Source organism: Vespa mandarinia, chromosome 6 (genome assembly GCF_050613455.1).
Source record: "Vespa mandarinia isolate Hongniang chromosome 6, ASM5061345v1, whole genome shotgun sequence".
Taxonomy (NCBI): Eukaryota; Metazoa; Arthropoda; class Insecta; order Hymenoptera; family Vespidae; genus Vespa; species Vespa mandarinia.
The window spans coordinates 719,961-740,518 of record NC_140815.1 but is presented as its reverse complement, the minus strand read 5'-3'; the positions used below and the strand labels follow the sequence as shown (position 1 = coordinate 740,518).

At 28.9% G+C, this 20,558-nt stretch overlaps 3 protein-coding genes and 1 long non-coding RNA gene across 9 annotated transcripts; 2 read left to right on the top strand and 2 right to left on the bottom strand.

Moving 5' to 3' along the window:
- Positions 1-17: 17 nt before the first annotated feature.
- roh (reduction of Rh1) lies at positions 18-817 on the bottom strand. Of its 2 annotated transcripts, none has more exons than XM_035886388.2 (3): positions 664-817; positions 249-423; positions 18-167 (listed from the first exon to the last, which is right to left on the bottom strand). In XM_035886388.2, exons 2-3 carry the CDS (start codon positions 415-417, stop codon positions 97-99), a joined length of 240 nt encoding a protein of 79 aa, XP_035742281.1. In that variant the 5' UTR covers positions 418-423; positions 664-817; the 3' UTR covers positions 18-96. The 2 variants fall into 2 exon arrangements, with proteins under 2 accessions (XP_035742281.1, XP_035742282.1); XM_035886389.2 differs by having other exon boundaries at positions 585-712.
- A 192-nt stretch (positions 818-1,009) lies between these two features.
- Gnpnat (glucosamine 6-phosphate N-acetyltransferase) lies at positions 1,010-4,386 on the top strand. 4 transcript variants are annotated; one of them, XM_085657664.1, is made up of 6 exons: positions 1,010-1,186; positions 2,051-2,311; positions 2,545-2,665; positions 2,772-2,834; positions 2,916-3,043; positions 3,127-4,386. In XM_085657664.1, the coding sequence occupies exons 2-6, from the start codon at positions 2,297-2,299 to the stop codon at positions 3,367-3,369; spliced, it is 570 nt and encodes a 189-aa protein (XP_085513790.1). In that variant the 5' UTR covers positions 1,010-1,186; positions 2,051-2,296; the 3' UTR covers positions 3,370-4,386. The 4 variants fall into 4 exon arrangements, with proteins under 4 accessions (XP_085513790.1, XP_085513789.1, XP_035742280.1 ...); XM_085657663.1 differs by having other exon boundaries at positions 2,048-2,311; XM_035886387.2 differs by lacking the exon at positions 1,010-1,186 and adding an exon at positions 1,857-1,970.
- A 133-nt stretch (positions 4,387-4,519) lies between these two features.
- yata (N-terminal kinase-like protein yata) lies at positions 4,520-8,327 on the bottom strand. Of its 2 annotated transcripts, XM_035886342.2 has the most exons (12): positions 7,978-8,327; positions 7,758-7,904; positions 7,471-7,599; positions 7,173-7,384; positions 6,734-6,824; positions 6,182-6,664; positions 5,900-6,121; positions 5,565-5,817; positions 5,313-5,483; positions 4,944-5,218; positions 4,735-4,843; positions 4,520-4,666 (listed from the first exon to the last, which is right to left on the bottom strand). In XM_035886342.2, exons 1-12 carry the CDS (start codon positions 8,089-8,091, stop codon positions 4,533-4,535), a joined length of 2,340 nt encoding a protein of 779 aa, XP_035742235.1. In that variant the 5' UTR covers positions 8,092-8,327; the 3' UTR covers positions 4,520-4,532. The 2 variants fall into 2 exon arrangements, with proteins under 2 accessions (XP_035742235.1, XP_035742237.1); XM_035886344.2 differs by lacking the exon at positions 7,978-8,327 and having other exon boundaries at positions 7,471-7,595; positions 7,758-7,896.
- An 846-nt stretch (positions 8,328-9,173) lies between these two features.
- LOC146872919 (uncharacterized) lies at positions 9,174-19,637 on the top strand. The gene is made up of 3 exons (XR_014982281.1): positions 9,174-9,565; positions 18,696-18,790; positions 19,312-19,637. It is a non-coding gene; the product is annotated as an uncharacterized LOC146872919 (long non-coding RNA).
- The last annotated feature ends 921 nt before the right edge of the window (positions 19,638-20,558 follow it).

The following is a 20,558-nucleotide window of genomic DNA, read 5'->3' as shown; positions in this document are numbered from 1 at the left end:
TTTATACAGATAAAGGATTATATGAGTACAGATTACTTTATTTATTCTTTTACATTTAATGTTACAACATGCTATGTACTAATTGAAGTTTTTTTCTTAATGACCATGTCCTTCAAATTCTTTCTTTCTCTTTTCGTTCCATACTTTAACGTTTCCTTCTGAGTAGGCTGAAATTTTAATATTTTATTCAAATTAAAGTAATTTAATGTAGCATTCAATTATACTTTTGAGAACAAAATGATACATACATAATTTTTGAATTTTCATAAATAATGGTGCAGAGATAACTATAGCAATCATCCAGTATTTCAATAACCAACTATGTTTAAAATAATGCCGATATGGAAACTGTGCTATTTGCGCAGCTGTTGTATATGGATATTTCATTGGACGAGATTTAGATGGTGCATCAGCCATATTTTACTGAAAAAGAAAAATATTTATTATTCTTTTTTATTTTTTAAAATAAATATATTTTCATGGAAAATGTACTATATAATAATTATGAATTACACTTTATTGGATTAATTCGTATAAATTAATTATTATGATTACGATTTCTGAAAAAAATGATTCAATATTACCTAATATATATTTTTATTTTGTAATATTTTAATTTAATAAAACATTTAAATAAAAATACAATTTTATATTATATAATACCTTCTTTTCGTACGACCGACCAAAAGTAATACACGAATATGAAACTGAACCATGAAACAAACAATTCTTGAAAAGAACTTGTCACAGGAGCTGAACGTCGATTGACGTCAGTGACTCAGCCTGTGTAGTTTTCAATACTACACAAATATTGTAATGTTATAATTGTCCGCTAGACGTCGTTTCGCTCTTGTTTCATATCGTTTGCATTCGATATCATTGGGTAATTTCCATTAAATAGTTTTTATGTCGAATTGGGTCGATTATTAAAAAGCACTATCTAGATTTTCTTGAATCTAGTTAAATGCATAGGAACGTTACAAAATATTGGATTGAAAGGGGTTCTTATATGTATCTCTGATAATGTAGACATATATCATAGTTTTAATATCCCCCAGAATCCGCTGAACAAAACTATATTATTAGAAAAACAAATTTATTTGTTTTTGATTAAAATGAAAAATTAAATACATTTTATCTCAAGCTTTCGCGCAATATTGTCAAACATATATATTTTATCTCGTATGTATGTACCGAATTACTAAATATTCATAATGAAAATCTTATAACAATAGAGTTAGCGTTATGATTACAGAATATGTACTTATGATATAATAACTTATAATTAAATGATTAGTCCATAATTTTTTAATATAAAATTAATAATCATCATAGAATATGAAAATGATAAATAAAAATTTTATAATTTCAAAAAATGAAATCCAAAATTATTATTTTATAACAGTAAAGTATATAATATATTAAAAAATTTTTGATTTAATTAAATTAAAATCTTTGATACAGAGAGAAAGAGAGAGAGAGAGAGAGAGAGAGAGATTTTTCTCCAATCTATCTTCCATTATTCTTTAAATATACAGAAGAAACGTATAAAATTTATTATGAGATTTTATTAATATAATGAATGCGAATGTGTTCAATGCGATATATTTATTTCATGATGCCAATTTTTCTAATCAATTATTACACATTACTAAACAATATAATAGTTGAATCTTAATATATGATAACGCGTTGTCGAAAAATTATTATTTAATAATCGTCTCGTTAAATTTATTACACAGTACATAGCAAAAGTATTACTACATATTACAATGTAATATTATTTTGTAATGATTACATCTGATAAAATTACAATATTCAAGTGAATTGAAAAGTAATTTAAATTTACATTTATCAGCGATACTGTCACAGAAAAGGCTATTAGAGATAAGGATATGTAAGCATACGTATAGAAAAAACGAATGAGTAAAGTATTCGGTTGAATCATTTTTTATTGGCGTTATAATAATGTAATCTAAACGATTTTAAAACAAGAGAAATAATAAACGAATATTCGTGATATAATGCTTGTATTGTTTTGTTTTAGTAGGTAAAAATACTAGCTCGAACGGAACAGAATATCTCGAGAAAAATGTATTTAAAAATACGATAAAAAATAGAGATAGCCGCGGGCAATTGTGTGAGAGTGCCGTTGCTGGAATGCCACGACAAAGAATTTTTTTGACATTATATTCCGAAGCAAGATTAAAATTATCGACGACTGTTACAAGTTGGTTTTTCTTAACGAATTAAAATAAGTTACAACACGTTTGTTTCTTCATAATTGCGAGTAAAAATGAATTTACAACAGGTTATATTTGGTTTTTTCATTTTTTAAATAGATCATTTATTTACTTATTTTATCATTTATTTAGTTATCATTTATTATTTACATTTTTCTTAAATAGTTACTAATAGTTACTTTTCTATTCATTAATGAGTAAATAGAAGATTTTTTTTGTAATCCTTATGATAATATAAATAATTAAATTTTCGATCATTTAATAAGAATCTGTTTTACTAATATGTATAAATATGGTTTAGGATGTCTATCATACAGAAGCAGGAATTGAACTGTTCAATAAAAATATATTGGAACGATTAACATTACCACATGTTGAGGGTTTGTTGTTACGACCTCTTAGATCTACTGATTATGATAAAGGTATGTTAATTTTATATATATAGATTTTTAATATTGTAGATATAATAATAAAAAAGATATAAATATATACATGAAATGTTTTACTCATTTCATATTAAATTTACAGGATTTTTAGAACTTTTGGCACAATTAACAGAAGTAGGAAAAGTAAATAAAGAACAGTTTCTAAGTAAGTGATATCAATAAAATAATGGTTTACAAAAAAACATTTTGTATGATAAATCATTTATTTTAAATGAATTTTTTGTAGACAAGTTCCAAAGTATGAAAAATACAGGAATTTATTACATCATTGTTATAGAAGATACACATAGTACTAAGGTAATTGGAAGTGCCACTTTGATATCAGAGCAAAAGTTTATTCATAACTGTGCATTGGTATGTATCACATTTTTGATTGGTTATTATATTATGCATATATGTACAATCATAAGTTTGTATGTACATAAAATGTTTTGTAGCGTGGACGTTTGGAAGATGTGGTCGTGAATAATAATTATAGAGGTAAACATTTGGGTAAATTACTTATTAATGTTATTTTGCAACTGGCCCGCTATTTACATTGTTATAAAATATCTTTGGATTGCCGAGATAATCTCATACCATTCTATGAAAGTTTAGGTTTTAAAAGAGAACCTAATAATGCGAATAGTCTTAATATAAGATTCTCAAATGAAAGTACTACTGAACAATCTCATTTGTGAATAAAGTACTTAATTATTATCGTTTTTTTAAATGTTAATATTTTAACTTTTTGTTAATTATCGTATTTATCACATAAATATTAAACTGTTATAAATGAAAATCCACAAATCATATAAATTATAACTGTAATTCTATTATTATATTATATTTATGGAATTAAATTTTTATGTAATAGAAAGTTATATGATATTATAAAATATTAATAAATATAGCATACACATAACAATTAGATATATTTATACGCATAAATACTCAATCGAAAAAATAATTTAATTATTAGACTTTATATCTTCATAAATTTTATGTGACATCTTATCCTCAAAAAGAGGATATTGGATATGTATCTATTATATATTAAGCAAAGTATATATATGGTGTCACGAAGCTCCGGGGAATCGCTTTGGTGATGGATTCTGCACATGAACCTAATAAAAAAAGGTTCATATAAAGATATGCCCTATTTGACTTTGTTTTCGACTTATAGTAAATTTTATGTTGAAATGATTCTGTCGAAAGATAGAAGTAGTTGAATTACTGATTTCACCTATCTATTTACAAACACAATTCGATATCCAACGTTGAATCAATGGATTATTATTTGTGGGATTATTTGAAATTCGTCATGTACAGATCGCCCGTTGACAGTGCCGAAATATTTCATGAGAGATTTGAATGAGGTTTTCGAAAATTTAAACAATACCTGGATATCTGAAGAAATGAAGAGTTTAAGACGATCAATTTTTAAATGTCTCTAAATTTATATTAAAATGCAAGGAAGTCATTTTGAACATCTTTTGTGAAGATAAATAGATACAGTATATTAAAGAAACTCAATATAACTTGAAAAAAGGTCAAGTAAGGTATACATTTATATTTTTTTATCGTTTTCATGTGTAGAATTCATTGATTCCGAAAGTACTGAATACCCTGTATTTTGAAAATAATTATAGATATAATTAGAGACTATTAGATACGTAAGTGCAGTAAGTGTACGCACACACAAATACATACACACGTTATAGATGTAATTTAAAAAACAACATAAATTAACCTTTTTAATCTTCTTTTACTTTAAATAAAACTTTTTATATAGAAAGTATTATTAATTTAAGTTATTTAAGGTATAATTAAGTACCATTTTTTGGGGAATTTGATATTTTAATTAAAGTTTTTTATTAATTGTATTAGTTCTTAATTTTATAGCTCTCTTTGCTTCCATTTGTCTTTGTCTAGCTAATTTCCGTTCATCTCTTTTTCTTTTAGCCTCTTCAAATTTATTGTTTCCACTAGGTATACCTGTAAATTTTAATATAATTATATTGGAACAGAATATTCTAAAAAAAGAAAAAAGTATTGAAATTTACCTATCTGTTCTATAGGCTGTATATCTTCAAGTGGTTGAAATTCAGAATCTTCCCAACCTACTTCAATTCCTTCATTTTTATCCTCTATTTCCTGTACTGCTTCTTCTTCCTAAAAGTAGCACCATTCATATATAAAATCATTAATATTAATTAATGGTATGTACTATTTATATTGTCTTAATCATTTATAAATATAATGTTATACGAACTGGTTCTTCTTCAAGACTTGTCCATTGATCATGGGCTTTGGGAGAATGAGAAGATATTGAAATATTAGTAGCTGAATTAGATGGAACAGATGTTGAAGGCTGTTGCTCCATGTCACCCCAATTATCAGCATCCCAACAGTCCCAATCACAGTCAGAATTTGTATTTGTAGTGTTAGGAATATCATGTTCATGATCATGATCAAGAGATGTCATACTTGTTGTACTACTTGTTGTAGCAGTTGTACTTGCACTACTTTGTGAACTGCTGGCTTGTTCTGCAATTTAATAGAATTCAGAATATTAAATATATAATTATATTGGATTTATAATATTCCTATATCATAGGAATATATTGAATTAAAAACAGACCTAGAGAAGCAGGTTTATTTAATAAAATTCTAGATGTATTATGAGAGTTTGATGATTTTGGTGTATCCGATTGACTACGGTAAAATTTTGCAGTAACTGCAGCTACAGCCCATCCAGCCCATGTTGCTGCAGCATTACTCAAACTAGGTGTAGCAGTATTTACATCAGCCTCTATAGTAATGGAAAAATGTTACATTACATAATAAAATTCTATATTAAAAAAATGTTATTCTATTAAAAATGTATATCTACCCATTGATTCGCGAAGTCCTGGATCTTCTGAAACTCTTTCAAGCTTAGATAAGAATCCACGTATAGTTCGAAATGCATTATCCCTCACTTCTTTATCAACATCTGTAGTAAGTGGACATAAAGCAGGTAAAATCCGATTTGCTACTTCTTGCAATAGGAAGTATTGTTGTGTTGCTGCTAAAGCTAGAATACTTGCAGTCCTAGCAGGTGGAAATGAATCACGTGTACCTCTTATAAATGCCCCTATTAAGACCTATACATATATTTAAATGTAATGTAATAATTTAGACATTACATTGATTACACGCTTTTTGTATTTGATATAAACATTTTACCTTCTGTCTTATCTGTGGATGGAGATGTTGAGCAATTTTTCCAAGACAAACAGTTGTATTTGTACGAATACCACCCATTTCATCCTTTGATTGAAGTTTTGCAAAATACCTTAATGTTTCAACATTAAGATTGTTATAATCTAATTTAGGAGCTAAATGCACAACCGATTTTATAGTTTGTTCTCTAATTGCTGGATTCATATCTAAAAAGCCTCGTGCTACCTATCATAAAAAAGTATATCTAATTTTATGACAGATAAGACAAGTATGATAAGTGTATACCTGCGGGAAAATTGCTTCATTTACAGTTGCTGGTTGGAGATGATCTATATATCTATCTAATTGCTGTAGTAATCGTAGTCTAGTTGCTCGAACATTGGATGCAAATAATTTTACAACACAAGGTACTACACGACGTTGATATTCAGAATCAGGTAACTGACTACCTAATTGCAATAAAGGAGGCAATACTGCACTCCCAGCATCTCCGAACTCAAAAGCAGCTAGTAATTGTGGTAAAATCTTAAATCTTCCAACACCTTTCGGAAATGAATTTAATTGACCAGCAAGTTGTGAAAAAAAACGTCCCTTTTCTCCTCTTTCTTTCATCTGAATTTCTTCTAAAAATAAAAGTGCATCAACAAGATTGTTTTTGAAAAATCCTCCATTGCTACGACAACGTGCTATCACATCTGCAGGATTTGGTCTTCCTTCTGCATTGTTGCCTGTTAGTTCCTGATATACAGCTGCTAACTGTTTCGGTATCTTATAAAACAAAAAATATATATTTTTGAATTTTGCTTAATATATTACAGTAAATAAAAACATACATACTTTACTAATATTTTTAAGTTGAGTGAGGGTATTAAGTGGACCATTAAATGTTTCCCAGATCAGGCAGCCAAGTCCCCACATGTCAATTGAGCTATTTTTTATTCATTCATGAGTTTCACAGTGTTAACATTAAACCTAAATGTTTAGATATAGAAAGTACTGACATTGTAAAATATATGAATTTAAATACTCGTTATATGCAAATTGATATAAAGAAATAAATGTCAAAGATTTTCCGATTATAGAAAAACATGAAGTAATTTATTAAATTTTACCATTAAAAAAATAAAATAACCTTAAAATTTTGAAAGATAGATATATGTGATTAATATTTTCAAGTTGTATTAATATTTTAACATTACAAATATATAATTATTTATTATTTGCATTAAAATCTAAATATCTATTCTATTTTTTAATATTCCACAATAATTTTTACCATTTAGTAGCTGGCTTTGCATTTTCTTTAATTTCTGGTGGTTGATATACTTCAAAATTTGAAGGCAATTTTGTATATAATGTATCCACAGCAGTCATATATTCAACTCCTCCAAGTTTCCATTCACCACTTTCCTCATTTACAAATACAGCCCACAAATTGACATTGTTGTGTCGTAAATTACCATCGTTATTTAAGAAATTCAATGCCCTCTATCGACAAAATAAATTGATATAAATTTGAAGATATGAATTAAAATGTTACAAATGACATAGAAAAAACAAAACTTTATACACACTGTGACTTGAAATATTCCCCAAGAAAAGTACAAATCTATTTTGATAACATCTTCAGAATCTAATTTGCGTGAAAGACGATTCTGTAATGGTTCTACTCTTTCAGTCACTAAATAAACCATTTTATCTGTCTAAAGCAAAATTATTACTTCAATTAGTATATATACAGAGAGGAAGGATTTAAGTATTCTTATGGTAGGAATGTTTCCATATTCCTACTATATAAATACTTAAATTTCTCCACAGTAGATAGAAACAAATTTGTACAAATATCTCAGCATGCTAATACCTCAAGACTATCAAAATATGCAAGTATACTTGGATGTCTGAGTGTTTTAAGTCTTTTGACTGCTGTGCGTGCAATATCCAAGAAATGTTCTCCACCATTTTTGACTTCAAATACGAACACGGACACATCTTCTCCCACAGTAGAACCCTTACAATGAATTAAGAACTTCTTTATCCAATGATTTTAATATAATCATAATAGGTTACACCTTTTTTATTACCTTTCTTTTAGCTTTATGTAACGTCCAAATACTTTTATTTTCTAAACCTGGAACAGGTTCTCCAATCTCATATGGAAAATCCTTTGTAGGGTCTCTCGCAAAAAAAGACCACATTTTAACATTTATTGTCTCATTTCAATATAAATCAAAATCATTCTTTGATACTTTACAAAGGAGTTAAAATTACATATAAAAAGGTTTAGTTTAAGATCCAATTAAACTCAATGACAGATTTTTGACGTCTCTTTTATCCGCTTGAATTAATAAATGAATTGATGAAATATATCGATATTTATAATACGATTCTTTAGATGGATTGGTCATTCCCAGGGTTGGGTCACTGATTACTATTATAGTGACGCTAGAAATACGCGCATAACAACAAAGGTTGGCAATGTGGATACAGTCTTTTCATGTGACACGGTCGCCAATCAATGTGCGATTTGTTCAGCCAATCCTGTTTCAGTAACTTTGATGCATGTGGACTCTGATACATGGAAAACGCTTAAGACTTTGGTCCTTTTCTTGAATTGTTATTTGTGCCTATTTTATATACTTTATTTTATTAAATTTGTATTAATATCAAATATATTCATTGTTCTGTTAAGCGGAAGTTCAAGTGTTATCTTTTTTAATTAGAAGTAAAATCGACTCTGTAGTATTAATTTCGATATGATATGAATGACGAATTGACAAATGAGAAAGAGAATGTCAGTCGAACGCTCGTCGACACGCAAATAAGCTCTCAAGAACCTGATATTCTAACATTATCTCGATCATATCTCTATATAATAAAATGGCAAACGCATCTCAAGAGATTCGTGAAAATGCAATCAATGTAATTAGAACAGTTACTCAACCCTATTGGTGCGAAATGCGTGCATAATAGTTTGCTGTCATGCTCCATTTGCATTGATCGCTGATGTAGCGAACGTAGTAACTAATTTACCAGAACTGGAGAAGTATTAGGTTGGAAACTATGAAACGGGCGTTTTTGTTTAGTTATTTATTTTCATTCAACGCCCGTTTCATAGTTTCCAATCTAATAGTACAACAGCAGCGTTGCTTTTTAGATACTAGAAAACTATAAATCCCTATTTCTTACACTTCTATCTAAATTTCGGCATAGAGCGTTAAGACATTCTAGAAAGATACTTCAGTTTATTTTAATACGTTCTGTGTTAGTCTGATTTTTGGATACTTTCTGTTTAGGTCGTCAGGGGTGTATATGCCCCACGTTTTACGATTAGTTTTACTTTTAACATATGCCTTACAATCTGTACAATAATACAGACCATAATTATCAAGAAAAGGGTGTAATTAAGTTTCAAAGAATTATTTTAATAAACACGTGGTTAAACATTACTTTACTATACGAATTGTATCAATGAGAATTTCAAATGCTTGAACGGAAATTCAGGGTGGGGCGCATACGTCCCACACGGCAGGGAACGAGTCAATAAAATTAAGTTTCCTGTTACCAGCGGTTGTTAATTTTTTCTACGTGCAGGCACTATATTAAATGACATGATAGGGAAAAATCGTAGTTTCCAAAGAATTACAAATCGACATCGGAAAAGAAGCCACAGTGAGTGATTATTGATGAAATACTGAATCGTTTCAAATCTGAATAAATAAAGAAAACTTCAAACTCTATGCGACAGTTCTTCTGTCGCCATAGGTTTTTTATGGATTGGAAAATACTGCAGATTAGGAATCGGTTGAAGAGTTTATTTTCTTCCTTTCTATATAATTCATATAGAGAGAATAGTTCTTTTTGACGTCTTTTCGTAAAAATCGATCAGTTTATATATATTACTTTGAATCGAAGATCGTTCGATCAGGAAGAAACGAACATGGAAAAGAGAGAATGAAAAAGAGAAGTCGAAAAAGTGAAAGAGAGTCAAGGTGATGGAAAATATATACAAGCCAAAAAAGAAGATAGGATTTTGTTCTATACGGCCTTTGTGGAAAAAATAAAAAGTTAAAGAAGGAGATAGGAATTGGATGAGCAGACATAACAGCCTCTCCCTTGGAATGAAACATAGTGAATTTGTAGAGATTAAAGGATGTTTCATCAAACTTTGATAGAGGTAATTGTCTCATCCGTCGTTTATTGATTTTATGGATATAACAATTTGTTTTGGTAATTAAAATTTGGATCAATAAGTGGTAGGATTGGCGCAGGTTTGAAAATCTTGTTACAAGTATTTTAAAATTACAAAAGGACTAGATTTGGGAAGTTACACAGTTTGATAGGATATATATGTTAAGTGTAACATATGTGTAAGTTTGATTTAGGGTTTGTGTTCTTTAATTTCTTAATTCCTTCAGCTAATTTGTCAGCTGTTACTTAGGGTACTTCAAATTTGTTGTAGATTCTCAAACTATTATAGATAGACTTAAAAAGAGAAGATAGACTAAACATCATCAATGGTACTTATACATTTAAGATTTAGTGCGAATGTTTCTTCTTTTTAGATTTGTGAGAAACAGCCTACGGTTGTAGTATATAGTTAGAGTGTATGGTTGCAGTGTATGGTTGGAGTGTATGGTAGCAGTGTATGTGAATTTTGGTTTACCTGTACCATAATATAACTAATTATTACTGCTCTCTAATTTAATAAATGCAGTTACATTTAAAATTTTAATGTTTTCAATAGAGCAAGTTAGTTCTTCCACTTATCTGATAGGTTAGAGCTAGCTTTTCAAACAGGGATTGTGTAAAATGATATGTGTAAAAAATACCGAAACGTTCCTTTTTCATATGCATCTGTTCTTGCAGTGTTATGTTATGTTTTAACATAGGATTCAACCACTAAAATTCTCATGGTTTTTTCTAAATTTACAAGTACATGCGTATAGAATATAACTTACCATTAAATTCTACGGATGTATATTGTACATACAAGATGGCAATTATGTATAAATAAGATGAGATCTCAAATATATGAGTGATATAAAGCACTGATATATATCCTTTTTGAGACCTTGAAATATATATTCTATTTTTGCATTAAAAGAGTTAAAGGATGTTATAGATAGGAGAAAAACAGTAGCAAATTAATGTAAAGATAATACGAAAATAAATCAATGGAAGATAAAAGATGCAAGAGCAAAACATTACATAATGAGAACAATATACAAAACAATGAGGCCAGAAGTTTTAATTCGTGAGACATAAACAGAAATGTATAAAAAATTAAAAATCATGTATAAGAAATAAAATTCAAGAAAAAGTACTGTTATTTTAAGAACTATACAAGTATAAATATAACAAGAGCAAAGACATTAAGGGGGGCTTTAATTCTTTGGAACTGACAAACTTTTTCTTTAGGTATAATTGGTCTATGACCGGCGGTATAGAGATTCAAAAATAAATGTTGTGTTTATCTACTTATCTATTAGGTCGGTGCGTATGAAATGTCGGATTTTCTTTAAATGTGAACGTTTGTCTCCCTGTTTTTGTTATGTTTTTGTTTTTGATATAACCTGGTTTATAGTCGTACTGTCCATTGCTAGAGTCACATTTTAGCAAAGAAAATTTTCTCAAAAGTGTTTCCTTTTGTTATTTGCTTTGAATTTTGCACCGATATGAATTCAACCGATATTCGTATAATTTTCTTATATGAGTATAAACTTGGTAATAATGATGCAAAAGCTGCACGCAATATAAACCAGGCGTTTGGGGAGAATACTGTGAACGATCGAAAAGTGCAGCGTTTTTTTTATTTATCAAGTAAATCAATTCTTTGATCTAACGTCTTACATATTGTTTATATATACACATATAAGTATATATATATATACATATATATATATATATATATATATATGTATTCCAAATTTTTTTCAAATTTTCTTTTCGGAAGAACTCAAAGAATTATATTTCGGGGCAAATGATAATATTTGAAGATATATCATCAAAATCGATAGGAAAGTCCGGACAGACAATAATAACATTTCTTAAGCTATATCTTGGAAAAGGTTATACATTCATGACCGATAATTGGTACAACAGTCCCAGTTTATTCCTCGAGTCACATAAAAATTTAACCAACGTATATGAAACGATAAGAAAAAAAAAGTTGGGTATACCGAAATAGAATAAAAAGATAAAAAAGAATATATTTCGTTCAACAAAAAGAATATTAGCGTTGAAATGGATGAACAAAAGGGAAGTGTGGACGATTTTCATTTATCATGAACCACCCAATATGATTGATACAAACAAGATACATTACTTAATAAAATAAAAAATAATCAAACCACTATGTATAATTGATTATAATAATACAACGGGAGCGATTGGCAAAGTTGATCAGATTTTATATAATCTGTATTCTACTAGAAAAAGTTTAAAATGATACAAGAAATTCTGTTTTTATTTATTTGATTTTGCTGTATAATACATTTTTATAATACATTTTTGCTGTATAATACATTTTTGTGTATAATACATTTGTTTTATATAACTATGTAACTGGATGAAAGAAACGTATCTTTCAGTAAATTAAAATGAACAAGTTTTACAAAAATATAGTTCAGGTAGAACATACAAATGCAAATCAAAAGGTAAAAGTACTGACAATGAGCCTTTTCGTTTGATACAAAAGCATTTTCCGTCTACATACGTAACTCCGTAAAAGACGGAGTTTCTCTTTACACTTCGACCAGTGCACATCGGCTCTTTCTCTTTCTACACGCGTAAACTTATAAATTAATAATTTCGTTCTCATAGCGTACATTAACAACCTCTTGTATTATCTCGGCGCGGTGAGACAGTAAGCGTACATCGTATGGGTGCTGGCTCAGACATGCCACCAATAAAGTTAAAAATCTCTAAGTTGGGAGACACCTGCTCTATACGGAACAGATCAAATAATGAAGTAGAGGATATCGAAATGTCCACTAATGCTTCAATTTACCGAGCTGAGTCCCTATCTACTAGCAAAAAAAGATAATCTAATAAAATCGCAGATATGACAAATTCACGCACGTTCCATCAATCTGAAATGTGGCTACAAGATATACCTACACACAACTCATACAGTATCTTCTCTGAAACCGATGCTACACCGATAGATAATACCAAAATAAATGAAGACACCAAACAAATGAAGACACCAAAACAAATGAAGACACCAAAATAAATGAAGACACCAAACAAATGAAGACACCAAAACAAATGAAGGAAACAAATCTCCTTCTATTTACACTCAAGCTTAAGTCATTGAACTGCTGATAGAATTACTCGTATAACAAGCATAATAATTTTACTTTAAAGTAAAAACTCACAGATAAGCAGACAAAAGTCCAGTTATCATCCTCGGACCACTATAGAAAAGTAATAAACGAGTTAAAAAGTAAAGACGCAAATTTTCACATCTATCAACTTAAAGGTGAAAGACATTACAAGGTAATTCTATCGGAATTCATCCAAAAACAAATTTACAGAAAATAATGATGAATTTAAGCAACACAAACACGTTATTAGATCGATTAATAATATAGTCAAATATAATACTAAACACCCACTACCTCTATTTGCTATTGAACTTGAACCAAATAATAATAACAAGGACATATACAGCATAGAAAAACTACTCAACACATTAATTAAATTCAAACCGCCAAGACCGAAACGCGACATACCTCAATGCCATTGCTGCCAAACCTACGGTCATACGAAAAATTACTGCAATAGGTTAGCTGCTTGTGTTAAATGTGCAGGCAATCACTTAACTACATTTTGCCCACAACAGGGTAAACTAGTAAACGTAAAGTGCTTTAATTACCAAAGTAATTATCCAGCAAGTTATAAAGACGATTTGGTACGTAAACAACTACAACACAAAACATTTCCTCCTTTAAGACGAAGAACATTATCTGAAACTAACAATAACTATATTCCTTATACCACAGAATACAATCCAAAAATAGACACTTCTTAAAACTATATTAAACATTTTTACAAGAATAATAGAACTTATGCACAAGTAACAGCCAAACAAACCTCGCAACAACAAAACCTAGTACCTCCTACTTCTCAAAAAATTCTCCTTGAAACGAATATGCAAATCTTAAACAATTTTTAATCCAATCTTCTAAAAATACAGAACTTATAACAGACATGCTCTCAATACAAACATCACTGTTACAGCAACAAAAACATCAAATAACCATCATGTTAGATCTCTTAATTAAATTCTTGAATACCTACAAATAATGGATGGATCAATCAGAATAGTTGTTTGGAACAGCAACGGGTTACAACAAAGAATTCAAAAACTCAAAATTTTCATCTACACACATAATATTGATATTATGGCAATTTTGGAAACTCACCTTAGAGTTAAAAATTATATAAAAATACTACACTACAGCATATATGATACTAAGTATCGGGAAAAGGCATACGAGGGTTCTGTGATTATCATTAAAAATAATATTAAACACTATTTATATGCCAATACTTCACTTGACTATCTACAAGCAACAACAATTACACTAGAAAACATAACCGGAGAAACACAAATATCGGCTTTATATTCACTGCCAAAACATAAAATTACTCAAGAGCAATATTCAAACTTCTTTAAAAGTCTAGGAAACAAATTTATAGCAGTAGGAGATTACAATGCTAAGCACAAATATTGGGGATCAAAAAAAACTTCATCTAGAGGTAAAACACTGCTCGAAATCACATAGAAATTATCATTAACACCACAAAGGGGGGAACACCACCTATTGGCCAGCAGCATCAAACAAATCACCAGATCTTCTAGATTTCGCCATAACTAAAGGACTGAACAAAACGCACTTCAAATTAATCTCAAGCACAGAACTGAGCTTTGATCATACACCTATACTGTTAGAATTTCTATAAAAATTAATCCACATAGAAGCTACACCCAAATTATATAATAAAAATACGGACTGGGATAAATTTATGTCAACTATTGACGAAAAACTAAATTGAAAAAACATCAGAACACATCAAGAATGCCGTGGACTATTTAACAAAAATAATTCGAGTCAGCATGGTTATCTACTTCTAATATACAAGAAAATAAAACGAGCTATTCATATCCAGCCTATGTTTTCCAGAAAATTAAACAAAAAAGAAAAGCTAAATACAAATGGCAAAGGCATAAAACAGAAGAAAATGAAAGGCAGTTAAATGCACTCACAAGAGAGGTTAAAATAATGATAAAAGAATACTGTAATTCCGAGTTTAGCAAATATCTCTTAAACCTTACGCCAAATGAAGATACTAGATACTACTAATAAAACTATTCACTTTGGAAGGCAATAAAAAAATTAAAAAGACCAATAATGCAGACTCCAGCATTGCGAAAACCAGACGGATCTTGGGCAAAGACGTTCACGGAACAAGCCAAGATATTTGCAAACCACTTATATCAAACTTTTCAGCCAAATAATATCGCTACGACAATAAAGGCTACAACTGTATGCGATAGTACTGAAAGTAAAGATCAAAACAATTTGATATACAAGATTACAAAAAAGAAATAAAGCAATTGATAAATACAATAAGTAAATTTATAGATAAATACAAAAAGTAAATACTAAAAAATCTCCAGGCTTTGATCTCATTAGTGGGAAAGTAATTAAAGAACTCCCAGAAAGAGCCATCAGAATGATTACCATAATATTTAACGCCATACTTAGACTTCACTACTTCCCTGAAACTGACAGAAATAATAATGCTGCCTAAGCCGAATAAAAATATTCATGAACCATCCTCTTACAGACCTATTTCTTTATTACCGATTCTATCCAAACTTTTAGAAAAAGTAATATTAGCTAGAATTAAAAAAATAATTAATAAAAAACGATTAATATCAGATCAACAATTTGGCTTTAGAGAGAAACATGCTACAACTGAACAGGTTTATAGATTAATTAACCAAATAACAACTATGGAAAACAAGAAATACTGTACATGTCTATTCTTAGATGTAGAAAAAGCTTTTGACAAGGTATGGCATGATAGTACCAATTTATCTATTACTTAAATCATACCTAAACAATAGAACCTTTTACGTTAAAGTTAAAGACTCACACTCAACTGTACACGTAATATTTGCTGGTGTACCATAAGGAAGTGTACTGGATCCGGACCTCTATACGCTCTACACTGCGGATATCTCCACAACGCAAGATACTATATTAAGTACATTCGCCGACGACATTGCAATTTTAACTACACACGAAGATCTACAAGAAGCAGCTATAATCTTGCAAAATCACATAAAATAGCTTGAAAAATGGCTGATAGATCGAAAAATTAAAATCGACTACAATAAGTGCAATCACATTACATTCACTCTTCGCAAAGCCAAAGTACCAACAATCATTATACACAATAATGAAATACCCCAAACTAAATTAATTAAATATCTGGGTTTGCATCTTGACTCTAAACTAACCTGGAAACAACGCATTCATAAAAAAATACTACAAATTAAATTTAGAAGAAAAGACATTTATTGGTTAACAGGTCGAAAATCTAAACTAAGTATAGAAAATAAGTTACTAATATAAAAAATAATAATAAAGCCTATTTAGATGTACGGCATCCAGTTATGGTGTCCGGCAGCTAAAAGCCATATCTCTAAAATGGAAGCTATGCAATCAATAATAATCCGCACATTTGTGGACGCGCCATGATATGTCAAAAATGAGGACATACATAAAGATTTACAAATCCCAGCAGTACCAAAGGATACAGTGGATGTCTGACAAATACAAATCAAGGACCCTAAACCACCCTAACCCGCTTGCCAACACTCTCTACAACAATACAGCAAAGAGACTTAAAAAAAAAGGCCTCAAGATCTAGTTACGCAAGTCTGAAACAACAGTATATTATAATAGTGCTATACTCAATTGAGTAAAACAACTCCCTGAATGTCTCACGTGACAAATTACGGGGAAGTTATAAAAAAAACTGGAAAGTTATAAAAAAAAAAAAAAAAAAAAAAAAAAAAACGTAAAAGATGCAGCAAATCGAAAAAACAAAAAGCGCAAATATGTAGAAAACATAATACAAGAAGTGAGACACATTATAAATGAATGAAATGTGATGTAAAAATATGTATTTATCCATGATTCGAATTGTACTATAATTTAATAGATTATTAGATATATTGTGAAAAAAGCTTAATGTTAATGTTAAATTTATTAGTATGTATATTAACAATTCAATGTAGAATACAAAGAAATAAATAATATTGTTTTAATGTAGTAGAATTCAGTGTTTTGATTATTTGTATATACTTTCTCAGAAATGCACGCCTAATGAAAAGTTTCACCGTTCTCATTGTACGTCGCGACTGAATTTCTAGCGTATGGTACGTCTGGTGTGTCTCAAAGTCTGCCGTAGTCAAAAGGTTAATATCGAAAATATTACAAAATTTACACCCAAAGACATATGTACATATATTATAAAAATAGTATAAGGTACTTTGCGAGGGTTTATTAAAAATAAAAAAAAAAAAAAAAAGAAAAGAAAAAAGATTTCCTTTTTTAAAAATCATTTGGAAAAGTAAAAGGAAGAGAAAAAAGAAAAAAGAAAACAGAAAAAAAAGATCAGTACGGGGTACAAAGTAAAGCGGCAGGCGTGATTTAGTGTTTGTGTTTAGTACATAGTACATATATATACACGTTCTTTGTATGTAAGCCAAGCAAAGTTTCAATAGCACTCCGTGTCACGTTTCGCATGGTCGACGCCCGTTTCGGAATCCTCTCCAATAAGAAACAATTATCGACGATAATCGCAAAGAGAGAAAGAGAGAGAGCGAGCGAGAGAGATAGAGAGAAACACGCTTCTTTTATAAAGAAAACGGTTGATGCAACGAAACCTACTGGGTATCTCGAATATATCCAATACTATATATATATGCATATATACATATGTATGTAAGTACGTACATACGTATATGTGTATGCGTGTCTGGAGAGAAAGAAAGAGAGAAGGGATAATGGATTCTCTCATTCTCTTCAATTTTTTAATTTTTAATATTTAATATTTAATATTTATTATTTATTATTTAATGTTTAATGTTCGTACATTTTGTGCGTACATGTATGTATATATATGTTTCTATCGGGATCTATGCACTTTGAATACTCTTACAAGCTTTTGTTGTAAAAAAAAGAAAAGTACTTCTCCATAATTGATGTTCGTCATTCAGTTATTAGAATTATCTTTTTTGATATCATTATTTTATTCTATTCATATTTACATTATTTTATTTTATTATATTATTTATTAAATCATTATTCGTGTTCTTAAAGAGAGAGAGAGAGAGAGAGAGAGAGAGAGAGAGAGAGAGAGAGAGAGAGAGAGAAAGAGAGAGAGAGAAAGAGAGAGAGCGAAAGAGAGAGAGAAAGAGAGAGAAAGAGAAAGAGAGCGAAAGAGAGAGAGAGAAAGAGAGAGAGAAAGAGAGAGAGAGCGAAAGAGAGAGAGAAAGAGAGAGAGAGCGAAAGAGAGAGAGAAAGAGAGAGAGAGCGAAAGAGAGAGAGAAAGAGAGAGAGAGCGAAAGAGAGAGAGAGACCAAAAAGAAAAAACTCCAAAAATCGTTGACTTATTCGTTGACTTAAATACTTCTATTTCTACTTATATTCTTTTTTATGTCCTTTTTTACCTTCTTCTTTTTTCTCTTTTTGCTTTTTCGATCATTCGCAAGAACTAAAACAGTTTACTTCTACACCAGAAGAGGAAATTTCTTGTCAGTCTTTTACAAGCCAGCAAGATAAGCTATTCTACATCAACAACATGCAAGTAAGATTGTTTATTGAGATTGATTGTTAAATGACTTTTGTTTTATAAAAAAAAATCTTGCTTCTTAATTTTTTTTATCTTCAATTGTAAGAGAATGTCATTACGTTTTGTTTATTATTTTGTGTTGTTTAATGATTGTTGATTTTAGGTATATGGACCATTTGTACTATTACGATTATAAAACAGTTAGATATTTTATTGTTTATCAATTTTTTTTTTATAATTTTATGTGTCACGTGGTATTGTGTATTGTTTGATAATTGTTGATCTTGAGTATATGGATAATTCTTAAATATATAGATCGTAAAAAAGTTAGATATTACATTGATTTTCTATTTTTATGATATTATCTATTGTTTGGTATTTGTATTGTTTGATAATTATATTTGATAATTGTTAACTATAATATAATCATGATAACCATTTATTATTAATTATCTAAATAATTTGAATTTATTTTATTTTTTTCTACGAACTCGATCAGTTGTAGATTCTGAAAACGTCAATGGTTTATTTTTCAGATCTACGAATACTTATACGAAAAGGAAATAAAATAGCAGAATTTACAATTATATATATATATAAAGCACATTGCAAAAAATGTAAAGGAATGGATATTATATAATGTTCCGAAGCAATTTCATATACCCCCTCAATACCTATACTATATCTATGAAACCATATTAATAGAAACTTAAGATAATATAATATTAAAAACAAAGAAGAATTAAAGTCCAAAATTTTATTTGAATGGAATATCCCACGTAGTGACTAAAAAATTAGTTAGCACGGTGCTAAAAAGATTATAAGAGGTAATTAAAGTAAAGGGAGGACCGACAGATCATTCATTTAAAATATTATGATTAATAAAGTTATATGTACGGAAACTTTTTTGATCTTATTTTTGTTATGTTTGTCTTTTTCTTTATTTTACTTGTTAATAAAGAAATATATTGTTTTTTCTTTTTCATTAATAATAAATGTTATGTAACTGGATATATGAGAGTAAAAATTATTTATTTATTAACATTCCGCTTGGAGATAAACAACATTAAGAAAATTTTAATACGGTTTACGGAGACTTTTTTGACTAACTTTATATATTACATATTTAGCAGTTATTAATTTCTCTGTCAGTAAGTGTGAAAATATTGATAAAAAATATATACTGTTACTTATTACGAATTTAGCTTTCAAGTTGCTTGAGACATCAAAGAGGCCGGTATTGAAGTAAATCGATTCTACACAATACAATTTTTGTACTTTAACTTTTTATACAAATGATGTAGCAAAAAATATTCCGATCAAATTGAATTATAAATAACAAACATAGATATAAAATTTATTTATCAACCAACAGATATTAAATTAAATTTATTCTGTAATATAAATTTACTTAATTGTGTGAGAAATAAAATAACGTAAAAATGTATTCAAATCTATTATTATGCAAAAAGTTACATTCTTTGATAAAAATTGTACTGGTAAAATAATAAGTCGATTAACAAATGATATTCAGGATTTCAAAAATACATTCAAAGTACTGTAAAAGTGAGTGTAAAAGTATTCATACAGCAATCAATTTGAACAAAAACTTTGTAGAACTTTATTTATTATAAAAAAATGTTAACAAAAAATGTCCGCGTAATAAGTATTCGTACAGTTCTTGATTCGTGACATTATATTGTAAATACAATCTAAAAGAAATTCCAATAAATACTAAAATTATAAATAAATTGTTTTTTGTGTTTTGTTTATGTATTAAAAT